We start from the raw sequence: 24,288 nt of genomic DNA on the forward strand, positions 1-24,288 counted from the left end.
AGTTATAATATGATCAGTTTGAGTTCTATAATGCATAGAACTCAAACTCATACTTTTATTTGGAAGAATAAAAAAAACTAATATTAACAATGAATTTGGTATGAACTCTAGAAGGCAAGGACTTTAAAAGTTTCTCAATAAGATTTCAACAGCTTGCGGTTTACTAAAAAAGATTCAAAAACAAAGACAGCAACAAAATGAAGAAGATGAAGTATAAACACTTTACCTGGATTCAAAAGAATTTTAACAAAAGAATCTGAAGCTAATTGCTGAGTGGGGAAACGTGTGGACGCGCCCCAATGTTGAAACTCTAGGAAAGCTGATCTGAAAATGTAAGCACAAGAATATAAGGAAGAGTAGGCAAACTAGTCACCTGTCAAGCTGACAAGAGGCACTCAACAGACAAAAGAAACCTTGAGAGCAGCTGTTTTCAAGATAAATAGTTTAAGTTGATGGCAATATGTAAGAACAAAGCTAAATATGAGTTTTGAGTTCTAAAATAGATCAAGCAACACTTATATAATTAAGTTCTACTTGATTGATCAATCTACAATCCTACTTAATAATTCTACAACCAAATGGGGAAATCTTATTTGAAACAAAATTAGTGGTAGAAAAACAAGAAAAGAAAGTAGGATTTACCTTTCAAGCAAGAAAGATACAGATCAAGAACAGAATACGAGATGATTCGATTCAATCAGAAAAAGGAAGCACAGATCATGAGAAAGGTTTAAGAAATTTGGTGAGGGAAATTAGGAAATCAATGGTAAACTGAGAGATCTCTCTTTTAGTGGAAGACTAGCTATTGGAAAAGTCAATGCAATTTGCAAGCAACTTTATGTTTTTTTCTTTGGAGAAGTCAATAGAAATTAACTTACCAAAAAAACAAAAAGAAGTCAATAGAAATTGGCCAGCCATCCCCACTATAGGAACAACCGAAAGGACATGTTGGGATTTGGTCATTCGAGTCAGCCATTCCACAACTTTAGAGACATCATCCTCACTTCCTACTTACAACTGCTGAGGTGTCAAAACAGCAGGGCAAAACCCTTTTGCTTTCTTTGTCCTATATGCAATTATTACTCCCACTTCCTCCTCAAAACCACCATGCAAATTTTATGTCACTTTCATAAAACTATTCAACATGCTTACGAGGGAATCAGTGGCAATTAAAAGTTAATTCCTGAGATATGTATGCCTCCCTTCATGTCTTGAAATCTGAAGGCCTTTAAAATGGATCATTATTTATTCTCAGAAAAAAAAAAATGAGATCATTTCTTATCCATAATTGAAGAAAACGCGTGCTGCCCTTCTTTTTTTAAGGCAAAATGTATTTATCAGATTGAATATGGAAAAGAATTATTTTAATTTAATATTTTAAATTATTAGATGAATTCTCAACATATAATTTGGAATGATCACGAACTAGCAATATGTTTAATGACTTAGAACTAATAAATTAAATGAACTGATACATTTTTTATTTGTCTTAGAAGCATGCAGTATGTAATCATCCTTGGATAATTCTGGCAATTAAAAGTTCTGACCCCAATGCGTCCTGGAATTTCCCAAGACAATCAATATGTTGTGGTCAAACAAACAACAAATCAGTTGAAGTGATGGGGAGTCCACAGCTCAAAAGCCAAACGGATCTGCAAGTTACAGTGTGCCAGATGGGAAGCAATGTCAGAGCCCTCTCTAACAAGGAAGGAGATAGTTTTCTTATCCATGCTACTGCAGACCCCAGTACTGAAGTATGTTATTTCTACCCAAGTGATTTTCTTTGGAGTTTCTATCTTCATTAATTCATTATACTCGAGGACTTAAAGCAGTGTATTAAACATGCAGCTACAGCAGAGCAAAGAAATGATCATCAGCAGAAATGATCATCAGCAGAAGCATTCTCCAGCAATGCACAGTTCACGTCTTCAGCACGCAATTGCAGCAGTTAGAGTTTGTTAAAGAAATTAGAAGTTAGTTATGACAGTTAGAAGATTCAGTTAACTATTATACAAATCAGTTACTATTGTTAATTAAATTTGTTCATTCACGTCTACACAAATGATCCTATATATAAACAATGTAACAGTAAACAATGAGTTAAGTAGAATAAGAAGAATATCATTCAGTCCATCATTTTTTTTTTCTTTCTGCTAAAATCTAATATGGTATCAGAGCGTTTTCTTTGAAGGATTATCTCCGCAATCTTTATCCTTTTCATCTTCCTCCTTCATCCTCTTCATCAACTCTTTATTTTTTAGCAATGGCAGAAAACACCATTCTTACATCAGACATGGATTCTTCCAACCCTTTCTTCTTGCATCATGGTGATAGCCCTGGAGCCACGATTGTCTCTAAACCACTCAATGGCGAGAATTACAACTCATGGAAAAGAGCAATGATGATGGCCTTATCAGCCAAGAACAAGCTCAGTTTTGTTAATGGCACTTTGCCTAAACTGTCCAATCTTCATGATTCTCAAGGTTTGGCATGGACTCGTTGCAATAATATGGTCCTCTCATGGTTACTCAATTCTGTTTCAACAGAGATTGTAAACAACATCATTTACATTGATGATGCTTCTGAAATATGTAATGATCTCCAAGATTGATTTTCTCAACACAATGGGCCACAAATCTTTCAGCTCCAAAAATCAATCTCCTGCTTATCACAAGAAAATTATTCGGTTAGTTCATACTTTACTGCTATGAAAGGATTGTGGGATGAATTAGCAAATCACCAGCCAATTCCTACCTGCACATGTGGAGCTTTAAAGACTATTATGTCTTACCATCATCAGCAGCATGTCTACCAATTCTTGATGGGACTGAATGAAAGTTACTCACATGTTCGAGGTCAAATTCTGTTGATTGATCCTCTGCCCTCAATCAACAAAGTTTTCTCACTTGTAATCCAAGAGGAAAGGCAGCGCATGATTTCTTCAGCAAGCCTTTCTTTTAATCAAAACACTACTGCCTTACTCACAAAAACAATGTCTTCAAATCGTTTTGCTGGCAATAGATCTTTTCATATTCGCAAGGATCGACCTATTTGTTCTCATTGTGGTGTTTCTGGTCACACTATGGAAAAGTGCTATAGAATTCATGGCTTTCCATCCGGTTACAAGTTTAATAAAGGAAAGAATGCATCTTCTAGCGCTCATCAAGTTTCTGGACCTCAGCTGCCTATTACTTATGAGCAGTGTCAACAACTCATCAACATGTTCAACCCAAGCATCTCTGAGCATGACCCATCTGTCAACCAAGCCTCCTCATCTACAAGTAAAGAGTCAGTAATCCCCATGCAAGGTGAAGGTATGACAAGTGCAGGTGAATTTTTTACAGCTCAGTCTTCCATTGAAAATTCAACACATTCTGTGTTTGCATTCTCTTTATCTTTACCTCAACAGTTTTCACTCACAATTTCTGCCAAAACTCCTTGGATAATTGACACTGGTGCAACAAATCATATGATCTGTTCCATATCTTTCTTTACAAGTATCACTTCTGTTGTTTCCAAATCCGTAAGACTACCAAATGGTCAATTTGCCTTAGTAACTCACATTGGTACGATTAAAATCTCAGAACATTTTGTTCTAACTGATGTCCTTTGTATTCCCTCTTTTTCATTCAATCTTATATCTGTTAGCAAGTTGATCAAAACTCTACAATGCTGTGTCATTTTCTTATCAAAATTTTGTTTTGTTCAGCACCTCATAAGCTGGAAAACGATTGGTGTGGGTAAAGAAGCTGGAGCTTATACCATTTGCTGCAAAATTCAATTTCTGTTTTACCTCAGAATTCTGTTTCTATTAATTCTGCAAAATTCATGTCCAATCATCCCATCACTGATTCAGTTTCTGCTAGTTTCTCTGTAAACTTTGTTAATACTAGCTTATGGCATTACAGATTAGGACATCCTGCAGCAATTCCTTTGAAATTGCTTTCCCATGTAATTCCTCAAGTTCTACATGAATCAAATAAAACTTGCAGCATCTGTCCATTAGCCAAACAACATCGTTTATCTTTTCCTCATAGCACATCTACTTCCACACAACCATTTGATTTAATTCATTGTGACATTTGGGGTCCCTTTTCTACAAAATCTATCACTGGTTCATCATATTTTCTGACAATTATCGATGATCATACAAGGTTTACTTGGATTCATCTTCTAGAAAATAAATCTCAAACCCGAACTCACATTCAAGCTTTCTTTAATTTAGTTGAAACACAATTCAATGCCAAAATCAAAGTCTTAAGGTCGGATAATGGTGTTGAGTTCAACATGAATCATTTCTATGCCATAAAAGGTGTTATCCACCAACTTAGTTGTGTTGAAACACCTCAACAAAAGTACATTGTTGAACGCAAACACCAACACATCTTGAATGTGGTTAGATCCCTTCTTTTTCAGTCACACTTACCTTTACAGTTTTGGGGGGATTGCACTCTCACTGCAGTGCACTTGATAAATCGCATTCCCACTCCTTCACTATAAAATAAATCCCCTTATGAAGTTTTGTTCAAGTCTTCTCCATCATATTCACATCTACGGGTATTTGGCTGTCTTTGTTATGCAAACACTCTTCTTCGAAATAGACATAAATTTGATCCTAGAGTTAAGCCTTGCATATTTCTTGGTTATCCATATGTGGTGAAAGGTTACAAGCTCTATGATTTAAATCTCCATACTGTGTTTATCTCTAGAGATGTGGTGTTTCATGAAAATATATTTCCTTTTGCACTAAAAAATCCCCTATCTGCTAATGATTATGTTTTACCTTTGCCAGTTCCTATGCATGAATCAACTATTTCTTTACTTGATCCCCTGCTTTCAAATCCATCACCTACTAGCCCAAATAACCAAAGTTCCACTTCAGAACCCTGCATATCATCTACATTGGATATACTCCCTTCAGAACCATCTATACCTCAGCCTAGCAGAAAATCTTCTAGGGTAAAACAGACACCTGGATATTTGCATGACTATCATTGTCATCTTGCAACCTCCACTTCAGATCCCACATCTCCGTCCACAGCTTCAGGTATTCCTTATTCACTTTCTTCAGTTCTTTCATATGATCATCTTTCCCCTTCTCAAAAAATTTTTAGTCTTTCTGTCTATGCACTTGTTGAACCAACATCTTATACTCAAGCTGTCAAACATGAGGAATAGTGTGAGGCTATGAATACTGAGATTACAGCACTTGAGCTCAATAAGACCTGGACTGTTGTTGACCTTCCTGCTTCAACACATGTCATTTGGTGCAAATGGGTCTACAAAGTCAAGTTGAAATCTGATGGGACTTTAGAGAGGTATAAAGCCAGGTTGGTTTCCAAGGGGTATAACCAATGTGAGGGCTTGGACTACTATGAAACATTTTCTCCTGTGGCTAAACTCACCACTGTGCGCACTCTTTTAGCAGTGGCAACAGTAAAACAGTGGCATCTTCACCAGTTGGATGTGAATAATGCTTTTTTTCATGGTCAATTAGATGAAGAAGTCTACATGTCATTACCTCCTGGATTCACCAGTAAGGGGGAGTCGAAAGTATGCAAGCTTCACAAGTCAATTTATGGCTTAAAGCAAGCTTCTAGGCAATGGTTTGCAAAATTCTCCACTGCTCTACTTGAGTTTGGATTCATACAATCTAAAGCTGACTACACTTTATTTACAAGAACTTTGGACGGTTCATTCATCGCATTATTGGTTTATGTTGATGACATAGTGGTTGCTAGTGATAATTCAGCAGAGGTTTCAAAGTTTATCCAATTACTTAATGATAAATTTCAACTCAAAGACCTTGGCCAATTGAAATATTTCCTTGGTTTGGAAATAGCCCGTAGTGAACTTGGCATCTCTGTTTGTCAAAGAAAGTATGCGTTGGAAGTTCTTGAAGACTCGGGTCTGTTGGCTTCAAAGCCAGTCCACATTCCCATGAAACCTAATGTAAAATTTTCTAAAGACTCTGGACAACTCTTAGACGATCCTACTGCTTACAGACGACTTGTTGGACGTTTGCTTTATCTCACCATCAGCATACCTGACATTTCATTTTCTGTTCAAATGCTAAGTCAGTTTATGGCTCAACCACATGCTCCTCATTTAGCTGCAGCTTATAGAGTTTTACGTTACATTAAAGCTTCTCCAGCACAAGGATTGTTCTTTCCAGTCCTCTCTAGTTTACAAATGAAAGCATTTTGTGATTCTGACTGGGCAGGGTGCGTGGATTCTAGACGATCAGTGATAGGGTACTGTATTTTCCTTGATCATTCTTTAATTTCTTGGAAATCAAAGAAACAAACCATTGTGTCCAGGTCTTCTGCGAAGGCCAAGTACAGAGCCATGACATCTACTTGTTGTGAAGTTGTATGGCTTCGATCTCTTCTTCAGGACCTTCAGGTTCCCCCACAAACTGCTCTTCTTTACTGTGACAGTAAAGCAGCTAATCATGTATATCATGAACGAAACAAACATATAGACATTGATTGTCATGTGGTTCGCGAGAAGATTCAGTCAGGCATACTGCGTACTTTTCATGTTTCTTCCACAAATCAAATCGCAGATGTTTTTACCAAGGCTCTTGGTTTCTCTCTTTTCTTTCCTTTGGTGTCCAAGATGAGCCTTCATAACATCTATTCCCCTTGATTCTTTATGTCTCATCTTGAGGGGGAGTATTAAACATGCAGCTACAGCAAAGCAAAGAAATGATCATCAGCAGAAGCATTCTCCATCAACGCACAGTTGACGTCTTCAGCACGCAATTGCAGCAGTTAGAGTTTGTTAAAGAAGTTAGAAGTTAGTTATGACAGTTAGAAGATTCAGTTAACTGTTATACAAATCAGTTACTATTGTTAATTAAATTTGTTCATTAACGTCTACACAAATGATCCTATATATAAACAATGTAACAGTGAACAATGAGTTAAGTTGAATAAGAAGAATATCATTCAGTCCATCATTTTTTCTTCTTTCTGCTAAAATCTAATACAGTGTAATGTGAACTCGTTGAATAGTTAGTGTGAATAAATAAAGCAGAAAGTGACATGAAGTTTGCATGGTGGTTTCCATGAGAGTAATCATTGCATACAGGACAAAGAAAGCACCTCTGTTTTATTTCTTTAGAGTAAAAAAACATAAAGATGCTTGCTAATTGCAATGACTTTAATAGCTAGTCTTCCACTAAGAGAGATCTCTCTCGGTATACCATTGATTTCCTAATTTCCTAATTGATAAAGTTGCTTCCACTAAGAGAGAGATCTCTCAATATATCATTGATTTCCTAATTTCCCTCACCAAACTTCTTAAACCTATAGCATGTCTTTAAACGGATCATACTGTTCTCATTCATCATAGGGAGATTCAGATTCCTATATCAGACTTTCTCACATATAGATTCTTCATTATTATTGGTTTTGTAAATTTTCATTTGTTTCAAATAGTAGGGACCCAATTGATGAGTTTTGTTTTACCTTGCTCTTCTTGATGATGTCTTGGCTGACATTGTTTTTTCATATTAGCTGGAAAGCCACCTGGAATCTAATATATGTATTAAGAGTTTTGTTTTGGTAAAGTAATGCCAAGTGATTTTTAAAAAGTTTTTTTTTAATTAATATTAAAATAATTATTTTAGATTATTTATTTTTTATTTTTTTATATTGGTATATTAAAACTATTAAAAATAAATCTAACAAAAATAATTATTTTTTTACATTACTAATCAAAATAAGAATTTGGAAGCTGGACTAAGAAAACTCAAGAAAACGAATTTTTATTTGTGTTTGGCTTGCATATGTGAACTATATATGCAACAAGTATTTACGAGTTGATTTGTGAAATTAGGGATAAATTAACTGCAATGTATTATTAAAATGGATCTATTTATTAAAGATAAGAAATCATCTCGAAATATAACAAATTTGTTAAAAATTTAGAATTTGTTGTAATTAACTAAATTTTAAAACCATCTACTTTGCATAACTTTTTTTTTTTCAGTTTAGGGTAATTTCATATGAGAGAAACTCATCTGTTTATGAGGTGTGGTTGGTGGGTTCGATTTGGTAAGATCTGGCAGCTAGTTTTTGTTGGCTTTGGTGTGAGGGGGGTGTGTTAGGGCAGTGGAGACTTGGGTCTAGCTGGGAACTATTGTTGTTTGTGGCTAATTCAATGGCGCTTGTATTACTTGGCGTAGCAGGACTTGGCCATGGTTCGATAAAGTTGATGTCTGCTCACTTGTAGGTGCACCACCTCTACTTGAGCCTGTGCCAACTGGGTCTGAAGGACATCAATTTGTTGGTGTACAGCAGATCTTGATCCTAGGATGAGAACACCTTCCTCTCGGAGAGGGGCCAAGGCCTTCTCCATGTTGGAGTGGTGGGTGCTGTCTCTATCCAACTGAACATCAATGGGACTCAAGCACCGTGGTCAAGCCCTCGTTTCTTTTCTTCTTCAACATGCTCAATGCCAGATGACATAAGCAATTCCTTCACCCTCTTAGCCAATTTTGGAGCTCCTGACAGGATCATCCTTCACTCCTTCACTCACCAGTATGTTGACAAGGATTAATTCTTGGTTTAGAAAATATTATTAATTAGAAAAACTAGAAATCAGGAACAAGTTTAGAAAAGATTTTGAGATATTTCTATTCTTAGTTTTCCATCCTTAAAAAGGATTTATTATACATGTATATATACAAGTTCTATGCAATAAAGAAAGAACACAATGAATTGATACAAACAATTATCTCTGAACTACCCAGACACTGTTGACATGATATCGGAGCAGACGATCCAAATCTAAACCTTTTTCAAATTACAGACAACCTAAAACAATGGCAGAACCGAACCCACCAAACCATGCTCAAATTACTGCCACAAATTCCAAAACCAACACTCAAACCAACTCTACCCAAAATTAAGTGTTGTGTCAAACTGCCACCACAAGGTTCTCCAAAAATAGCTAAGAAATTTAGTGTCCTTGTTTGAGGTGATAGATTTAGGGACCCCATGTAGACGAACAACTTCCTTGAAGAATAAATTAGCCACATGCACGGCATCCCGCTGTGTTCGTGGAAGTCCTAGGATGAAATCCATCGAAAGGTCCTCCCAAGGAGCTGCTGGTATAGGTAAGGGCAGGTAGAGGCCTGTGTTCTGTGTTTGGCCCTTGGCTGCTTGCATGTTGGACATCATTTGACATTGTTGCCAACGTCGCGCTTCAATTGGGGCTAGTAGTATCGTTCTTCTGCAAGAGCCACGGTTTTATCTCGTCCTAGATGGCCTCCCAAGCCACTCCCGTGTAGTTCATGGATTATCTGCTCCCTTAATGAGCTTCTAGGAATACATAATTGGTTGCCATGAAACAAGTAACCCTCGTGAATATGTATTCCTTCCTAAGATCGCCCCTGCTGACACCTGCTCCAGATATTTCTAAAATCCTCATCTTTTGCATATAATTCTTTAAGGCAGTCGAAGACTATGACTTCAGCCCGCATAGTGATGAGCAGAGACACTTTCCTACTTAATGCATCAGCCACTTTATTCAGCTACCCTGACTTGTGCTTTAATGTGAAGGTGAATCGCTGGATGAAGGCAACCCAACGAGCATGCATTCGGTTCACGTTGCTTTGACTGTTAAGGAATTTTAGTGCTTGGTGATCACTGAATAAAATAAACTCTCTTTGCACTAAGTAATGTTCCCAAACTTTCAGAGCTCGAAATACAACGTAAAACTCGAGTTCATAGGTGGACCACTTTTGGCGAGCCTCACTAAGTTTCTCACTATAGAATGCAATGGGTCTACCTTCTTGTCTCAGCTTGCAAATTGAATCTGGTAATTCTGTGATATTAGACCGTTGCAATTTAAGAGTTCTCAAGCTTTTGAATTTCCAAGACTGATTCAATACATCAACCATTGAGAAAACAGTACGCAACTTTCTAGCATCAACCGCTTGAAATGTTGACTCAACATCCCTACAAGAAATGAGATTGAGATGAAGAACATGAGATGCACCATCAACAGTCGAACCCGGCTCTGGATTTAACGTTTCTGCTTTTGAGACCTGTAATGCAAGATCATGCACAAGATCATGCATCTTGCAACTTGTTACCATCCCATACTCATTCCTTTCAACATCTTGAAAAAGGGAATTTGCAAGCAAGTCATTGAAATACTTGGTGCCCATGTCTTCCATCCTCTGATTTGATGACCCAAGAAAACCTTCACCCATCCAAAGTTGAATTAGCTCTTCCCTTTCGATATCAAAATCTTTAGGAAAAATGGAACAGTATGCAAAACATTTTTTCAGTGATGGAGATGACAGGTGATCAAAACTGAATCTCAATATATCCAAAGCTTCATTTCCATCAGTGGAATGCCAAAATCTATTGCTTAGAATTGACTCCCACTCCTTTGTCTCCTTTTGGCGCAGTGTTCCTCCCAAAACATTAGCAAGCAATGGAAGCCCCCCACACTTCTTTGCAATCTCTTTTCCAATAGATTCCGAGTCTGCAGCTAATGGTGCTCCTCCACCCACACTCACTTTTTGCTTGATAATGGACCCACATTCATCATCTGATAGTTTTTCTGGCTCGAGCTGAATCCCAGGAGAAGTCTCCATCATGTTTGCTACTTCTTTAATGCGGGTTGTAACAACAACAGCATTCCCATTTTTGCTTTTAATTTTTAACAACCCATCCTTCAAACCATTCCATTTATTACGATTACGATTCCACACATCATCGAGAACAAGAAGAAATGTTTTATCTTCCAGCTGTTTCTTAAGGTTTTGAAGAATTGCATCAATATTCTCCAACGCCCCCGTAGTTTTATCTATCGTTTGCAACATTTCTCGTAAAATCTTCACTTCATCAAAATGATTAGAGACACAAACCCATATTGTTTCATCAAAAAGCTTTCTTTCCTTGACTTCTTTATAAACATTCTTTGCTATAGTAGTCTTTCCGAGGCCAGCCATCCCCACTATAGGAACAACCGAAAGGACATGTTTGAATTCGGTCAGCCATTCCACAACTTTAGAGACATCATCATCCCTTCCTACTACAACTGCTGAGGTGTCAGCTGAGCTGTCAAGGAAGGAATCTGTCTGCCGGGGTGGATCTCGCCTAACTTCAGGGCGATTTGCCAATCCAAGATCACCGCCAAGTTTCAGGATTTCATCTAAGGCTCCATGGATCCTCTTGACTTTATGACCCATTTTCCAACGGAATACAATAGGGTTGTGGAGTGAAACAAAATCACATACCTTTCCCTTCTGTTCATAATCAAACTCGTCTAGAACATCTTCAGCATCATGAGCTACATCTTGAAGCTTATCCAGCCAGCGCTTCACACCATCTTCTGTCGCTGGCCTTGTTGCTGCATCTCGCAACACAGCTTGAATCATGGTCAAAGAATCTACGAGGTTTTGCAGCTGTCCATTCAGTCCCCAAGCAAGTCCGATCCCTTCAGCAGCTATGGAAATCATCCTTCGCAAAGACTCCTCCACGGCAAACGTAAGAAGAAGCTCTGCGGCCATATTGTCTTGTTTTTGTTGGAGAAATCAAAGAAGAAATATTGAGCACGGGAAAGAGAGAAGTGTGTTGCGGTAGCGGTTGCTTTTCAAATAGCTTTTCATGCTGAAATATATGCCAATGATATTTTTTTATTTTTTAAAAATTATTTTTGACATCAGCACATCAAAACGATCCAAAAAGTACAAACAAAACTCAATTTTAACCAAAAAAAATTTAATTTAAACAAAACACTGTTTGGAACGCAATGCCAAACAGTGAACTCATGAAGTGTGTTTTGGAATGGTGATCAGATACATTCAACTTTAAAACAGAGGGTAGTTGGCATTAATTGATTGCAGGTGGCAGCATCTTCCACGAACCACTACTGTCAAATTTGTAATGCCAACGCCAAGAAAATGACCTTTCACAACCATATTTTATAATGAATTTTAAACAAATGAATTTTATAATGAATGGGAAAAAAAATAATGAATTTATAATGAATGGAAAAAAACTAAATGTCCAATATATTATAATGAATTTCACAACCATATATACCTAAATCATAATGAAAAAAAAACTATTACTAAATATAAATATTTAAAAATTAAAAAAATATTAAACACGAAATGAGAGAAGTATGGTATGAAATATTAAAGATTATGGGTAAAGATTGTTTTCTGAAATATTTTTTATTTGAAAATATATTAAAATAAAAAATTTATTTTTATTTTTAATTTTTTTATACAATCACCATATATCTTAAAAAATAAAAAAAAATATTAATTACAAAAATTAAAATTCTTACTCATAACCAATCAGCATCGAAATGACGTGTGCTGTGGAATGATGAGATATATTCAAACCTTAAATAATTGGTTGGTTGCAGTTGGCAATATCTTCCACGAACCACTACTGTCAAATTTATCACGGCAAGGACAAGAAAATGCATAGGGATGTTTGAAATTAAAATAATGATTGTATTTTTAAAAAAAATATATTATTTTAATTTTTTAAAAATTATTTTTAATATTAATATTTCAAACTAATATTAATATTTTTCTTTTTACATGAAGACCCCTCTAGTTGATCGATGTTAGTTGGTGGCTTCATCTACGAATCACTACTGTTAATTAGAGATCCTTTTTTTTTTGTAATTTTTTAAATTGATGAAAAATTTTATTTTGCCTGAATTTGGCTGCCCCTAAAGGTTTTTTTTAATTTTTTAAAGAGTTTTTCAAAATATTTTCTCTTCAGAATCAAATATCTTATGGAATTCAGTTTTTTATATTTCTATTTATTTTCTTACTGATTAATATTTTACAAATATTATCGGATCATTTATTAACAAGTAGTGAACAAGAAAGGGCTTATTTATGTCACAGTAATATTTTTCTTCTTGCTTCCCCATTGCTTTTTCTGGTGACTGTAGTTGGAGGTTATGGAGATGTTGTAGATATCATCTCTCAGTTTGGAAGCCACCATTGCACATTCCGCTGCGGGTGCGTCTGAAGAAATCAACCATTTCCTGTGGGAGGTACAAGAATTGAACAGTAGCAGGCAGTATTACAAGAAACCAATTGGGTTGGGCCATGTAATTTAGTAACATTCATTAAAAGAACTTTGAGCCTAAACTTTAAAAAAAATGAGTATTTTTTTTTCATCCACCGAACTTATATGAGACTTGCATAAATTTCCACTGAAATTTCGATAGAGTTTCCTTTATATCTAGAGGTCTCAAGTTATCGACAATCATCATGTACAGTTATACTAATTTCTCAATTATATCATAATCATGTAGAACCTCAACAACACATCATTCATGGTACATGCCTGACATTTCGCATAATTCACAATAATTGCCAGTAAACAAACTAAGATTACAAATATAAAATAATATATTTTTATATCCCGACACTTAATGTAAAAGGAGCACTATTACATACCAAGTCATTTAGTTCCTTAAAGACAAAATACATTGATGTTCATCTTCTTATTCAATCATACAAAAGGAGATTAGAGGACCTAAAACGCTACTCCTGGCGTGAATTTGAAGGACCTGTAATTTCATAATGTATATAATAAATATAGCATAAAAGGAAAATCACACAATACATATACAGGTAATTAAACATATATTTAACGATATGTAATCATAGTTCCTTGAAATTCTCATTTATCCTTCCATTAGTACGTCTCTATTCATCCTTCCTAGAATCATTCAACATTTTCATTTTATGTCTTGTTTCACCTCACGAGCGCATTTAATTCGTTTATAATATCTACCATGTAATTTCTTTCCCTCTTACTCTATCTCTTTATATCAATTTCAATCCCAACATCTATTATACCCATTATGGTTTTTCCATACAAATGGTCAAACTCGTCATAATTTCGGTCCAATTTTAGTTCATAAATATATTCAACTTACATATTTCTTGTGCCCATTTCAACACATTCCAATGTTTCTTTAGATTTTTAGTAAAATCTTTCATTATCACGGTACCTGCCATCATTTTCACAATATTCACATCCGATCCATCTTCAAATAATGTGAATACATACATACATCATTCTATTTAATTCATCAACCTAATCTCATTTGACCACTATAATTAAGGCTAAATTTCATTATCTATCACTATTATTGGCATTTTATTACACTATTATAATTATCACCAAATTCTTATCATGCCAACAACAACACGAAACCTTAATACAATATATTTACATTATTAGTCATAATTTCTTTGACATCCTCCATGTGCTCAGGACATGATTCTCAAATTATATCAATTACAATTCATCAATTAATTCAAAATATGTTATATTATATATATATATATATATATATATATATATATATATATATATATATAGCATTGAATTCCTTAAGTGTATGACACCTACCATGGTTAATGAACTTTTTATTCTCGGCATCCCAAGCGCTACGTTATTTGCCTCCATCCTTCACAAGAATTAGATCTTCATCAGTTTCTCTCTGTTTTTTTTTTCTTCAATAATCCATAACATAAACACAAATTACCATTTTTGTTTAACAGTTAGGTATCATCCAACATTTCATTTATAATCTGACAAGTCAGTCATCCTGATAATATTAACACCATACAAATAAGTTTAACTCAAGTTGCTTATTTCGAACATTAGAAAACAAAACTAATGTTACTAGCCCATTACCGGGTAACTAGTTCCTCCGCCCATCTTATTCCATAATTCCCAATCAATATCTGCCTCTTCAAGGCCGAATGAATAATCATATCAAGATGTCAATCCCCATTTCATTAATATTTTTAATTATTCCCTATCAGAAATATCATTATAATACCTTTCCCCTAAAACTTGGAGGGGAATGCTGACACTAATAAATTTTCATTAGTGTTATTAGTCTCCCATATCAGGATCGGCTAATCAAGTTCATTGTAAATGTCAAAATTAAGACCACTGATTGATGTCATCGACTATTTCTAACCTGAAATAGCCAATTAGATTTTTCTTTCCATAATATCTTGGAATATTTTCGAAAATGTTGATGTCAAGATTCTTGACATCATTAGCTTTCACTTCAGGAATAGTTAGTCAAGTTTCATGTGATTGCCTATATCAACAACACCGGTCGATATCATTTACTATTCTCACCCAAATAGCTAATCAAATTCAGTATTCCTCATTTTTAGAGATGATTATGTCGATGGATTATTATACTGACGTTAGTAAACCTTACTAATGTTATTAGCCTGAAATACAATACTGTTGAAATATGCATAACTTCATAAAAATTGAATTCTCAAATGTTAAGAAAGAAATACAATACAAAATAGTAGACGATACATTCATTAGAGAAAAAGAAACCTCTAAGTACAAACTCAAACTTGCTTCACAAAATGGTCAAAGTTCATTAAAAAGAAAAGGTACTTTCGCTTCGGTTATATGCTATATTCCCTAATTGTTATGATGGCTATGACAGACGAATTGCCGTAACTTCCAACTGTGTTAATAATGTTGTTGTTTATCAATCATTGTGTCACTGTAGATCTTTTCTGGGTCAAATGTTTATGGGCCTGGGCTTCTATTATTTTTTATTTGGGCTCTTTTCCAGGACCAAATGGACCCAGTCCTTTTATTAATTGCAAATAATTTATATTATTGTTAAATGGTGTTTTCTTAAGTAGTAAAATGCGGTTTAAAACTACTATATTCTAATTATTATAGGAAATTCAACGCGTTGTGGCATATACAATGCATAACACAAGTTTAATTTCTAGAAAATATATTTATTAAAAAAAATAATTATGAACCGAATAAAACTAGTTTTACCTTTTGAAAGGATATGAGAATACCCAGATAAAAACTAAAATAAAAATATACAATGCAGAACCAAAACACTATTCATGTGCTTGCTTTTTAATGCACTCACTAAATTAAAATATAATTATTTTAAATTTGTGGAGCTCATATAAAATTAAAAGAAAAAAATTCAAATTTAATGAAAAAATTTTAATTTTAATATCAGAATGAAAAGTCCATAAAGGGACGGAGGACATTGCATGCGTTAGGAAGCTCCACTGACTTGCATTTGATGTTTTCCTCTCAAAATAAATGTCAAACCCATCACTCATTAAGTGGACACATAGCTTAAGCTTAATCCAATTAAAACAACAATACTTACTCATTAAGTGTCGTCACTCATCCTACCAGAACTCTACCATGGGATGAAGCACATCCTTAGCATTAGGATGCTCTCCCACTCCACTACTGACTCCCACCATTCTTTTGGCCTTGCATGGATTCTTGTAAGAGAAGGGGGACGAGATGGCTGGCCATTTTCAAGCAACGGAAGACAAATTTCTATCCTCCTCAACTTCTCACAATTTTTTACTTTAATTACTTCGAGAGAATCGCAAATAAGTTTTGCACTACAAATATTTTTCAGTTCTGTAATCCATCCAGTGTCAGATCTATTAACTTTGGCAGTTTGAATTCAATGCTGCTGCTGCTTTCTTCACCCATAATCCCTTCTTCATCAAATTGTGTTCCACCTATTATCTCCTCCATCTTTTCACATCTTACAACTGTAATGTCTTTCAAGTTCACGAGGTTTGGCAGCAAGACAAGAGGGAACAACTTCTTCATGCTCTTACAATTAGAACAATGAAACTCTTTAAGACCAGAAAATATACCATTGTAAGATGGCAATGGTAGTGGAGCAGAGCAGTACCAAGAAGATGAAACCAAGCTCTCCATGCTATTGCATCTACTAATCTTGATAACCTCCAGATCAGTTGCTTTCTTTATTAGAGAGGAAACATCGCATAAAATTTTTGCACCATCACATTCATCCATGGTCAGTTTTTGAATGTCCTTCAAGAACATGTCCCGAAAATCTCCATCTCTGCTGATAGTCAATTTACCCAAAACAATTACTTTATCTTTGTCATCTGTATAATATTTGTGACGTGGCAATCCTTCAACAATTCTGTATTTTGCTAGTGATCGGGTCTCATCTCGAGAATTGAGATACTCCACGTAGTTAGAGTAACCTTCAAAATGGCAATCCAAAGTTTCCAACTTCCTCAAGCATCCTACTTCCTTTCCTTTAACTGTTATCGGAGCATATCTTCCATCACTTAGCTCTTCATCTACTACAAGGACTTGCAGGTGAGAGAGTTCAGATAACAACCCACTAGGAAACTCCTTTTCACCACATCCATTCATTCTAAGATACCTTAGGTTGTATAGACATTTCATGCCTTGAGGCAACTTTTCAAGTGCCCAACAACGAGAGAGATCTAACCTCCTCAGTGCCCTCAGCTTTTCTAATGACGGTACATGCCTTAACATTTTACAACCAATGAGCAGTAATGCAATGAGACTCACCAATTCGGAGACAGAATCAGGCAGTTTTGTAATACATGTACGAGACAAATCAAGAACCTTGAGCCCATGCAACTGCTCAAAAAATGAATCTGCAATAAATTGCAACTCTGAATTACTGCATAACAATAGAGTTGAAAGACTGGGACACCTTGGTGAATATCTGGAAGGAATTTCTTCAATCTGGTTATGCATCAGTGAAACTCTAGTAAGATTCTCTGTCCAATCCTCTGCACTCGGCAATTCTCTTAGCTGTGCACCTGCTTTAACCATGCCTTGACAGTTATCTTCCAGTATTTGGATGGCCATATCCCTGATCAAGTCATGCATCTTGACATATCTATCACCACGATACAAATGCTTACCACTTTCCAATAGACAAACATTTTCAAGTTTATTAAGCATCGTGTGGCCTTTGTCAAATTCTGCCTCCCTCCTCGTCAGCCCTTTTATCACTCCCTCATCAATCAAATAAGCTATCAAATCCTCTCTAGGGATCTGAAAGTCTTCCGGGAATAATGCACAGTGCAAGAAACATTGTTGCAGTGCTGACTCCTTTAAGTGCATATAACTAAATCTTAATATTTGGAATACCTGCTCATCCATGTCCTCCTGCCAAACTCTTGATTGTTTCAGTTCCTCTAAAGCATTCCTCCACTCACATATATCATCCACTCCCCTCATGGTTCCGGCCATTGTTTTAATTCCTAGAGGCAAACCAGCACATTCACTTGCCACAGATTTTGCAATTTCTTCCACTTCTGGAGGAATACGTCCAAGTATCTTTATGAACAGAGCCCAAGCTTCTTCCATTGAAAGAGGCTCCACTTTGATTGTCTTCTGGCAGACCATCCGCTTACAAACTCCAAATGATCGAGTTGTAAGAATTAGTTTGCATCCCTTCACTTTGATAGGAATTCCCACCTTATCAAAATCAAAACAGTTCCACAAATCATCCAAAATGAGAACCCACCGTTGTTTCTCAATTAATGCTTTTGACAGTTTTGCAGCCCTTTTCCTCTCGTTGTCTTCATTTGAAAGATCTAAGTGAAAGTCTTTTGCAATAAGATTCTGCAATTTATAAACACTAAAATCCTGCGATACCGTGATCCGAACATGAGGAAAAGTGCCACGTTCTTGTAGAAGCTGATTGTAGATATGTGTGAGCAATGTTGTTTTGCCAACACCCCCCATCCCGTAAATGCCAATACTTGATGAGGCTTCAATATCATTCATTATCCACGACCAGATAGCATTCTTATTATTTTCAAACTCTCCACCTATTAGTTCTTCAGTTAGAAACACATATCGTCCGCTCTCATCGCCAATAGGTTGGAGACCTTCACGAGAGCTATCTCTCACAACAGGCTGCAAATGTTCTCTGATCATATTCTCCACATCAATCATCATGACATCATTGTTGACTGAGGAAGAAGATGGTTGATCATAATGCCTTTCAAGGCCAAAACACAGTGGATCTGTTGGTTGGGACAAATCTCCTCTAGGCTCATCTTCATTAACTGTAAGCCTCTCAGGATAGCCACCTCTCACAACAAGCTGGTTCAATTCCATGATCATGCCCTCAATCCTATAATCCTCCACGAACAAAGGTAAGTTGTCCTGAGCATTTCTTTCACACTCTTGCTCCACTTGTTCACCAGGGATCAGGTCTGTAGGAAAACTAGAAACCCTATCAAGCTGAAAATTTCCCATGTTCGTCTGCATGAATTCTTGTTCTCCAGGTGAGGGAAAATACAATTCTGGTTCCGTTTCTACATCGGTCACTAGATTTCCAACTTGACTGTTTTGTTCTAGCAAAGAAGTTGAAATTGTATTGTGTGCCCCATCATTGCTTGACGTAGCTGTGGTTTTAAGTTTCTTTTCTGGAGGACCATCAACAGCAGTGAAAGCTGCGTCTCGAACAGGTTCTGGCACTTTGTCACAAATTGTAGTTCCACGCCTTTGAACTCCTGACCAATGAAGCTTGTCACAAAATTGGAGTTTGCTTGGAGAATGGATGCCCACAAAACGTACACTGCCTACTTTTATCAGTCTCCTTAACATACTCCCAAAATGGACCCTTTGGCAGAACCATTTTCTCCTTTTTCTTCTGTGGCCTGCAGAGGGGAAAATGACAAATTCATTCATTTGGAGACAATACTAAAATAAGGATTACATTCCATGGAAGACAAGGAGATAAATCTCCAAAACAGAACTAAGCAAAGGAAAAGACTGCATATATGTATACCTTCTGGTCTGATAATATGATATTGTGTCTTCAAAAGAATGCCCTTGCCGCTGTGTGACAGAGATGATAATTGAAGTTGGTAGCAAAACAAGCTGTGAGAACAAAACAACAATTTCAGCTTTGAAAAACAGATACAATCATTTAATTATTTTCCCTAGATAAATAAAACAAGCTGGTAGCAAAAATCGTTGCCATAATATGTGAAAAAACTAAACTGATCGAAGCTGTAAAACAAAGCATATGCAATTAAATCGATCATTAATTAGGAACAAGTATATATATTCTACAGCTTGTTATTAATTTAATATAAAAAAAATAAACAGGCAGGCCCTTAACTATATATTTTCCTGTAGAGATGTACTTTAAGCAGAGAAATATTTATAGTAAACATTGAATAATTGAAATAATTGTCAGAAAAAGAGACTACCAAGCAATCTAAAATAAAAATTTGGAATAAATTATCATTGTTTTTAAGATAAGAAGTTGAACTTGATAGCGAAATGAACATTTAAGAACGAAGCTATAATATTAGTTTGAGTTCTAAGATTGATTAAGAAACACATATAATTAAGTTCCACTTCGTTTTGGAAGAGCCAAAACAAATAGGTGTAGAAACAAAATTAGTGGTAGAAAAATAAGAAAATAAATCAGGATTTACCTTGCAAGCAGAAAAGATGTTGAACTCCAGAAGAGACGATTCGATTCAATCAGAAAAGGAAGCACAGACCATGAGACAGGTTTAAGAAATTTGGTGAGGGAAAATAGGAAGTCAATGGTATAGCGAGAGAGATCAAGCTTTGGTAATTTAGGATGAATTGAAAGAGAAATGAAAAGTGTGTTTTGGACTGATGAGATACATTGAACATGAAGCAGAGAAAGTTGCATGAGGGCCCCTCCCTATACTAGGTGATAGACGGTAGCTGGCTGCATCTTCCACGAACCACTACTGTCAATTTGTCATGCCAAGGCTAAGAGGGTGTTTGGGAGTGTGGTAGCTGTTGCTTTTCAAATAGCTTTTCGTGCCGAAAAGCATGCCAATAATGTTTTTTTATTTTTTAAAAATTATTTTTGATATCAGCACATCAAAACGATCCAGAAAGTACAAACCGAACTCAATTTTAGCAAAAAAAAAAAAAAAAAAAGTTTGAATTTTTTCAAAAAAACAGATCACACCTCAATCCCAAACGGCCTTTTAAAGAAAATTCCAGAGAGATTATCTCTTCTTTCTTCTATAACTCTTCTCTTCTACTGTTTTTTTTTTTTCTATTAAAACTTTTACCAAATTAGTTGTGAAATATTTTAAAGACGAAATGAAGTGTGTTTTGGAATATGATGAGATACATTGAACATTAAGCAGAGAAAGTTGCATTTTTATATTTTTTTATATAGGTGTTTTAATGACACTTCTTCAGGGATGTTTGAAATTAAAATAATGATTGTATTTTTTTAAAATAATATTTTAATTTTTAAAAAATTTTTTAAGTATGAAATTACAGCATGTTCTTTTTTTTTGGAGAAGTCAAAAGAATTTGGAAAGGGAAGCGAGCTGTCGTCCATCTTTTTCCTTTTTGTTTTTTTTAATTTAATCAGAACTGCAAATTTATTTTTAGTCTGTCAGTAACAGCTGATCTCGTAGAGGAAAGCACAAGCAATTAATTGATTAACATGAAGGTGGACTAGATAATTACCCGTTTACTCTAAAGAAATAAAACAGCAGGGCAAAACCCTTTTGCTTTCTTTGTCCTATATGCAATTATTACTCCCACTTCCTCCTCGAAACCACCATGCAAATTTTATGTCACTTTCATAAAACTATTCAACATGCTTACTCAGAGGGAATCTGTGGCAATTAAAAGTTATCCCTCCTCCATTGTTAATTCCTGAGACATGTATGCAGCCCTTCATGTGTTGAAATCTGAAGGCTTTTAAGGCATGTTTGTTTTCCGGAAAGTAGTTTTTGGAAAATTATTTTTTAAACTTTCCTGTGTTTGTTTGTTATTAAGAAAGTTGGTTAACGAAAAACATTTTCCGGTCAACGGAAAATACTTTCCGGTCAACGGAAAACACTTTCCAGTCAATTTCAGTTAAAGAAAAATTTGACTTGGTTTTCAGGAAAGTCAAATTTTTTATTATTATTTGTTTTCCTTTAAGGCTCCGTTTGTTTGTAGAAAAGTGAATTCCTTTTGGAAAGTGAATTCCAGGGAAAGTGAATTCCTGAAAAATGAATTCCGGGAAAGTATTTTCCGATGTTTGGTAGTGTTATGAAAAATGAACTGGAAAACACTTTCCAGTGTTTGGTTATGTCATGGAAAATGAGCTGGAAAATAACTTATTAATATTTTATTTTTCTCAAGTTTATTAAAATAATGAGGAACAAATCTTACAAATTAAAAAGTTGAATGGGAATGAAATTGAAAAAAAAAATATAATTTCATAAATTATCTCAAATAAAACAAATAATAATCAAAATAATAGGGATCAAATCTAAAAAATAAAAAAAATAATAAAAAATGAAGAAATTAAAATAATAATAATCAACATTTCATAAATTATTTCAAATAAAATAAATAACAATCAAAAGAATGAGGATCAAATTTGATAAATAAAAAATTTTAATTAAAAAATAATAAGAAAAAAACAAATAGCAATTATATAAAAATAAGGACCAAAGTTAATATAAAAATAAAATTTTAAGAAATGAAATTGAAAAATAAATATTCAAAACAAAATATATATAGCAATCAAAAGTTTGAGGATCAAATTTGATATAATCAGCAAATAATGACATTTCTAATTTTTTCACAACTTCTGGAAAGTGTTTTTCCCCTCAAATTTTTCAGGAAAATATTTTTCTGAAAACCAAGCCAAATTTTCCTTTTACTAGAAAGTGTTTTCCATTGACTAACTTTCTTACTAGCAAACAAACACAAGAAAGTTTGGAAAGTGATTTCCCGGAAACCACTTTCCGGAAAACAAACACAGCTAAAAGGAAAACACTTTCCTGAAAACCAAGTCAAATTTTTTTTTTGACTAAAATTGACTGGAAAGTGTTTTTCGTTGACTAGAAAGTGTTTTCCGTTGACCGGAAATTGTTTTCCGTTGACCAACTTTCCTAATGACAAACAAATACAAGAAAGTTTGGAAAATGGTTTCCCGGAAACTACTTTTCGGGAAACAAACAAGGCTGTGTTTGTTTTCCGGAAAGTGGTTTCCGGGGAAATTACTTTCCAAACTTTCTTGTATTTGTTTGCCAGGAGGAAAGTTGGTCAATGGAAAACACTTTTCAGTAAAAGAAAAATTTAGCTTGGTTTTCAGAAAAGTGTTTTCCTGAAAAATTTGGGGGGAAAACACTTTCCGAAAGTTGTGAAAAATTTAGAAATGTCATTATTTGCTGATTATATTAAATTTAATCTTCAAACTTTTGATTGGTATATATATTTTGTTTTGAATATTTATTTTTCAATTTCATCTCTTAAAATTTTATTTTTATATTAACTTTGGTCCTTATTTTTATAATTGTTATTTGCTTTTTCCTTATCATATTTTTTATTAAAAAAAATTTATCTATCAAATTTGGTCCTCATTCTTTTGATTGTTACTTATTTTATTTGAAATAATTTATGAAATGTTGATTATGATTATTTTAATTTCTTCATCTTTCATTTTTTTAAAAAAAAATTAGATTTGATCTCTATTATTTTGATTATTATTTATTTTATTTGAGATAATTTATGAAATTATATATTTTTTTTCAATTTCATTCTCATTCAACTTTTTAATTTGTAAGATTTGTTCCTCATTATTTTAATAAGCTATGTATGAATATAGGATATAATAAAAAAAATTCATCATTATAAATACTTTTTAGATTTCATTTTTTTTATTGTAAGTGATTAAATATTTTATATATATTAGATAAACTTGAAAAAAAAAAATTCATTAATAAAGTATTTTCCAGTTCATTTTCCATAACACTGCTAAATATCGAAAAATACTTTCTCGAAATTCACTTTCCCTGGAATTCACTTTCCAAAAGGAAACCATTTTCCTGCAAACAAACGGAGCCTAAAATGGATCATTATTTTCTTCTCAGAACAAAAAAAAAAAAAAGGGATCATTTATGTGTGCTGCACATGTTTTTTGCGAAGGCAAAATGCATTTATCAGATTGAATATATCAAACAACTATTTTAATTTAATATTTTAAACTATTAAATGAATCCTCAAGTTATAATTTATATTAAAAAGATAAAAAATCAAAACAAAAAATATAAAGGAAAAACCACAAAAAGAGTAAGGGAAGAGAAGAGGAAAAAAAGAAGAAGCAAATAACAACTAATAATGATTTTTCTAAATATATTTACAAAGAAAATATGTAATAAGGTGATTGTTATACAATTCTGATCCATCATAGGGAGATTTAGATTCCTGAATCAGACATTCTCACCGAACACAAATAACCATCTTTCGAAACAAATCTAGTGGATAAAAAAAAATTATATTTAACAAAAAAAATCCTAAAAATAAAATCACATATAAATTCTTCATTATTATTGGTTTTGTAAATTTTCATTTGTTTCAAATAGTAGGGACCCAATTGATGAGTTTTGTTTTACCTTGCTCTTCTTGATGATGT

At 34.3% G+C, this 24,288-nt stretch overlaps 1 protein-coding gene and 1 pseudogene across 1 annotated transcript; both read right to left on the reverse strand.

The window, feature by feature from the left end:
- Positions 1 to 9,544: 9,544 nt before the first annotated feature.
- Positions 9,545 to 11,536, reverse strand: LOC118031208 (putative disease resistance protein RGA3). Its single transcript, XM_035035552.1, has one exon. The coding sequence runs from the start codon at positions 11,534 to 11,536 to the stop codon at positions 9,545 to 9,547; it is 1,992 nt and encodes a 663-aa protein (XP_034891443.1).
- Positions 11,537 to 16,129: 4,593 nt separating this feature from the next.
- LOC118031207 (probable disease resistance protein At4g27220) lies at positions 16,130 to 20,350 on the reverse strand (annotated as a pseudogene).
- Positions 20,351 to 24,288: the final 3,938 nt, after the last annotated feature.

Source organism: Populus alba, chromosome 19, assembly GCF_005239225.2.
Source record: "Populus alba chromosome 19, ASM523922v2, whole genome shotgun sequence".
NCBI classification, from domain to species: domain Eukaryota; kingdom Viridiplantae; phylum Streptophyta; class Magnoliopsida; order Malpighiales; family Salicaceae; genus Populus; species Populus alba.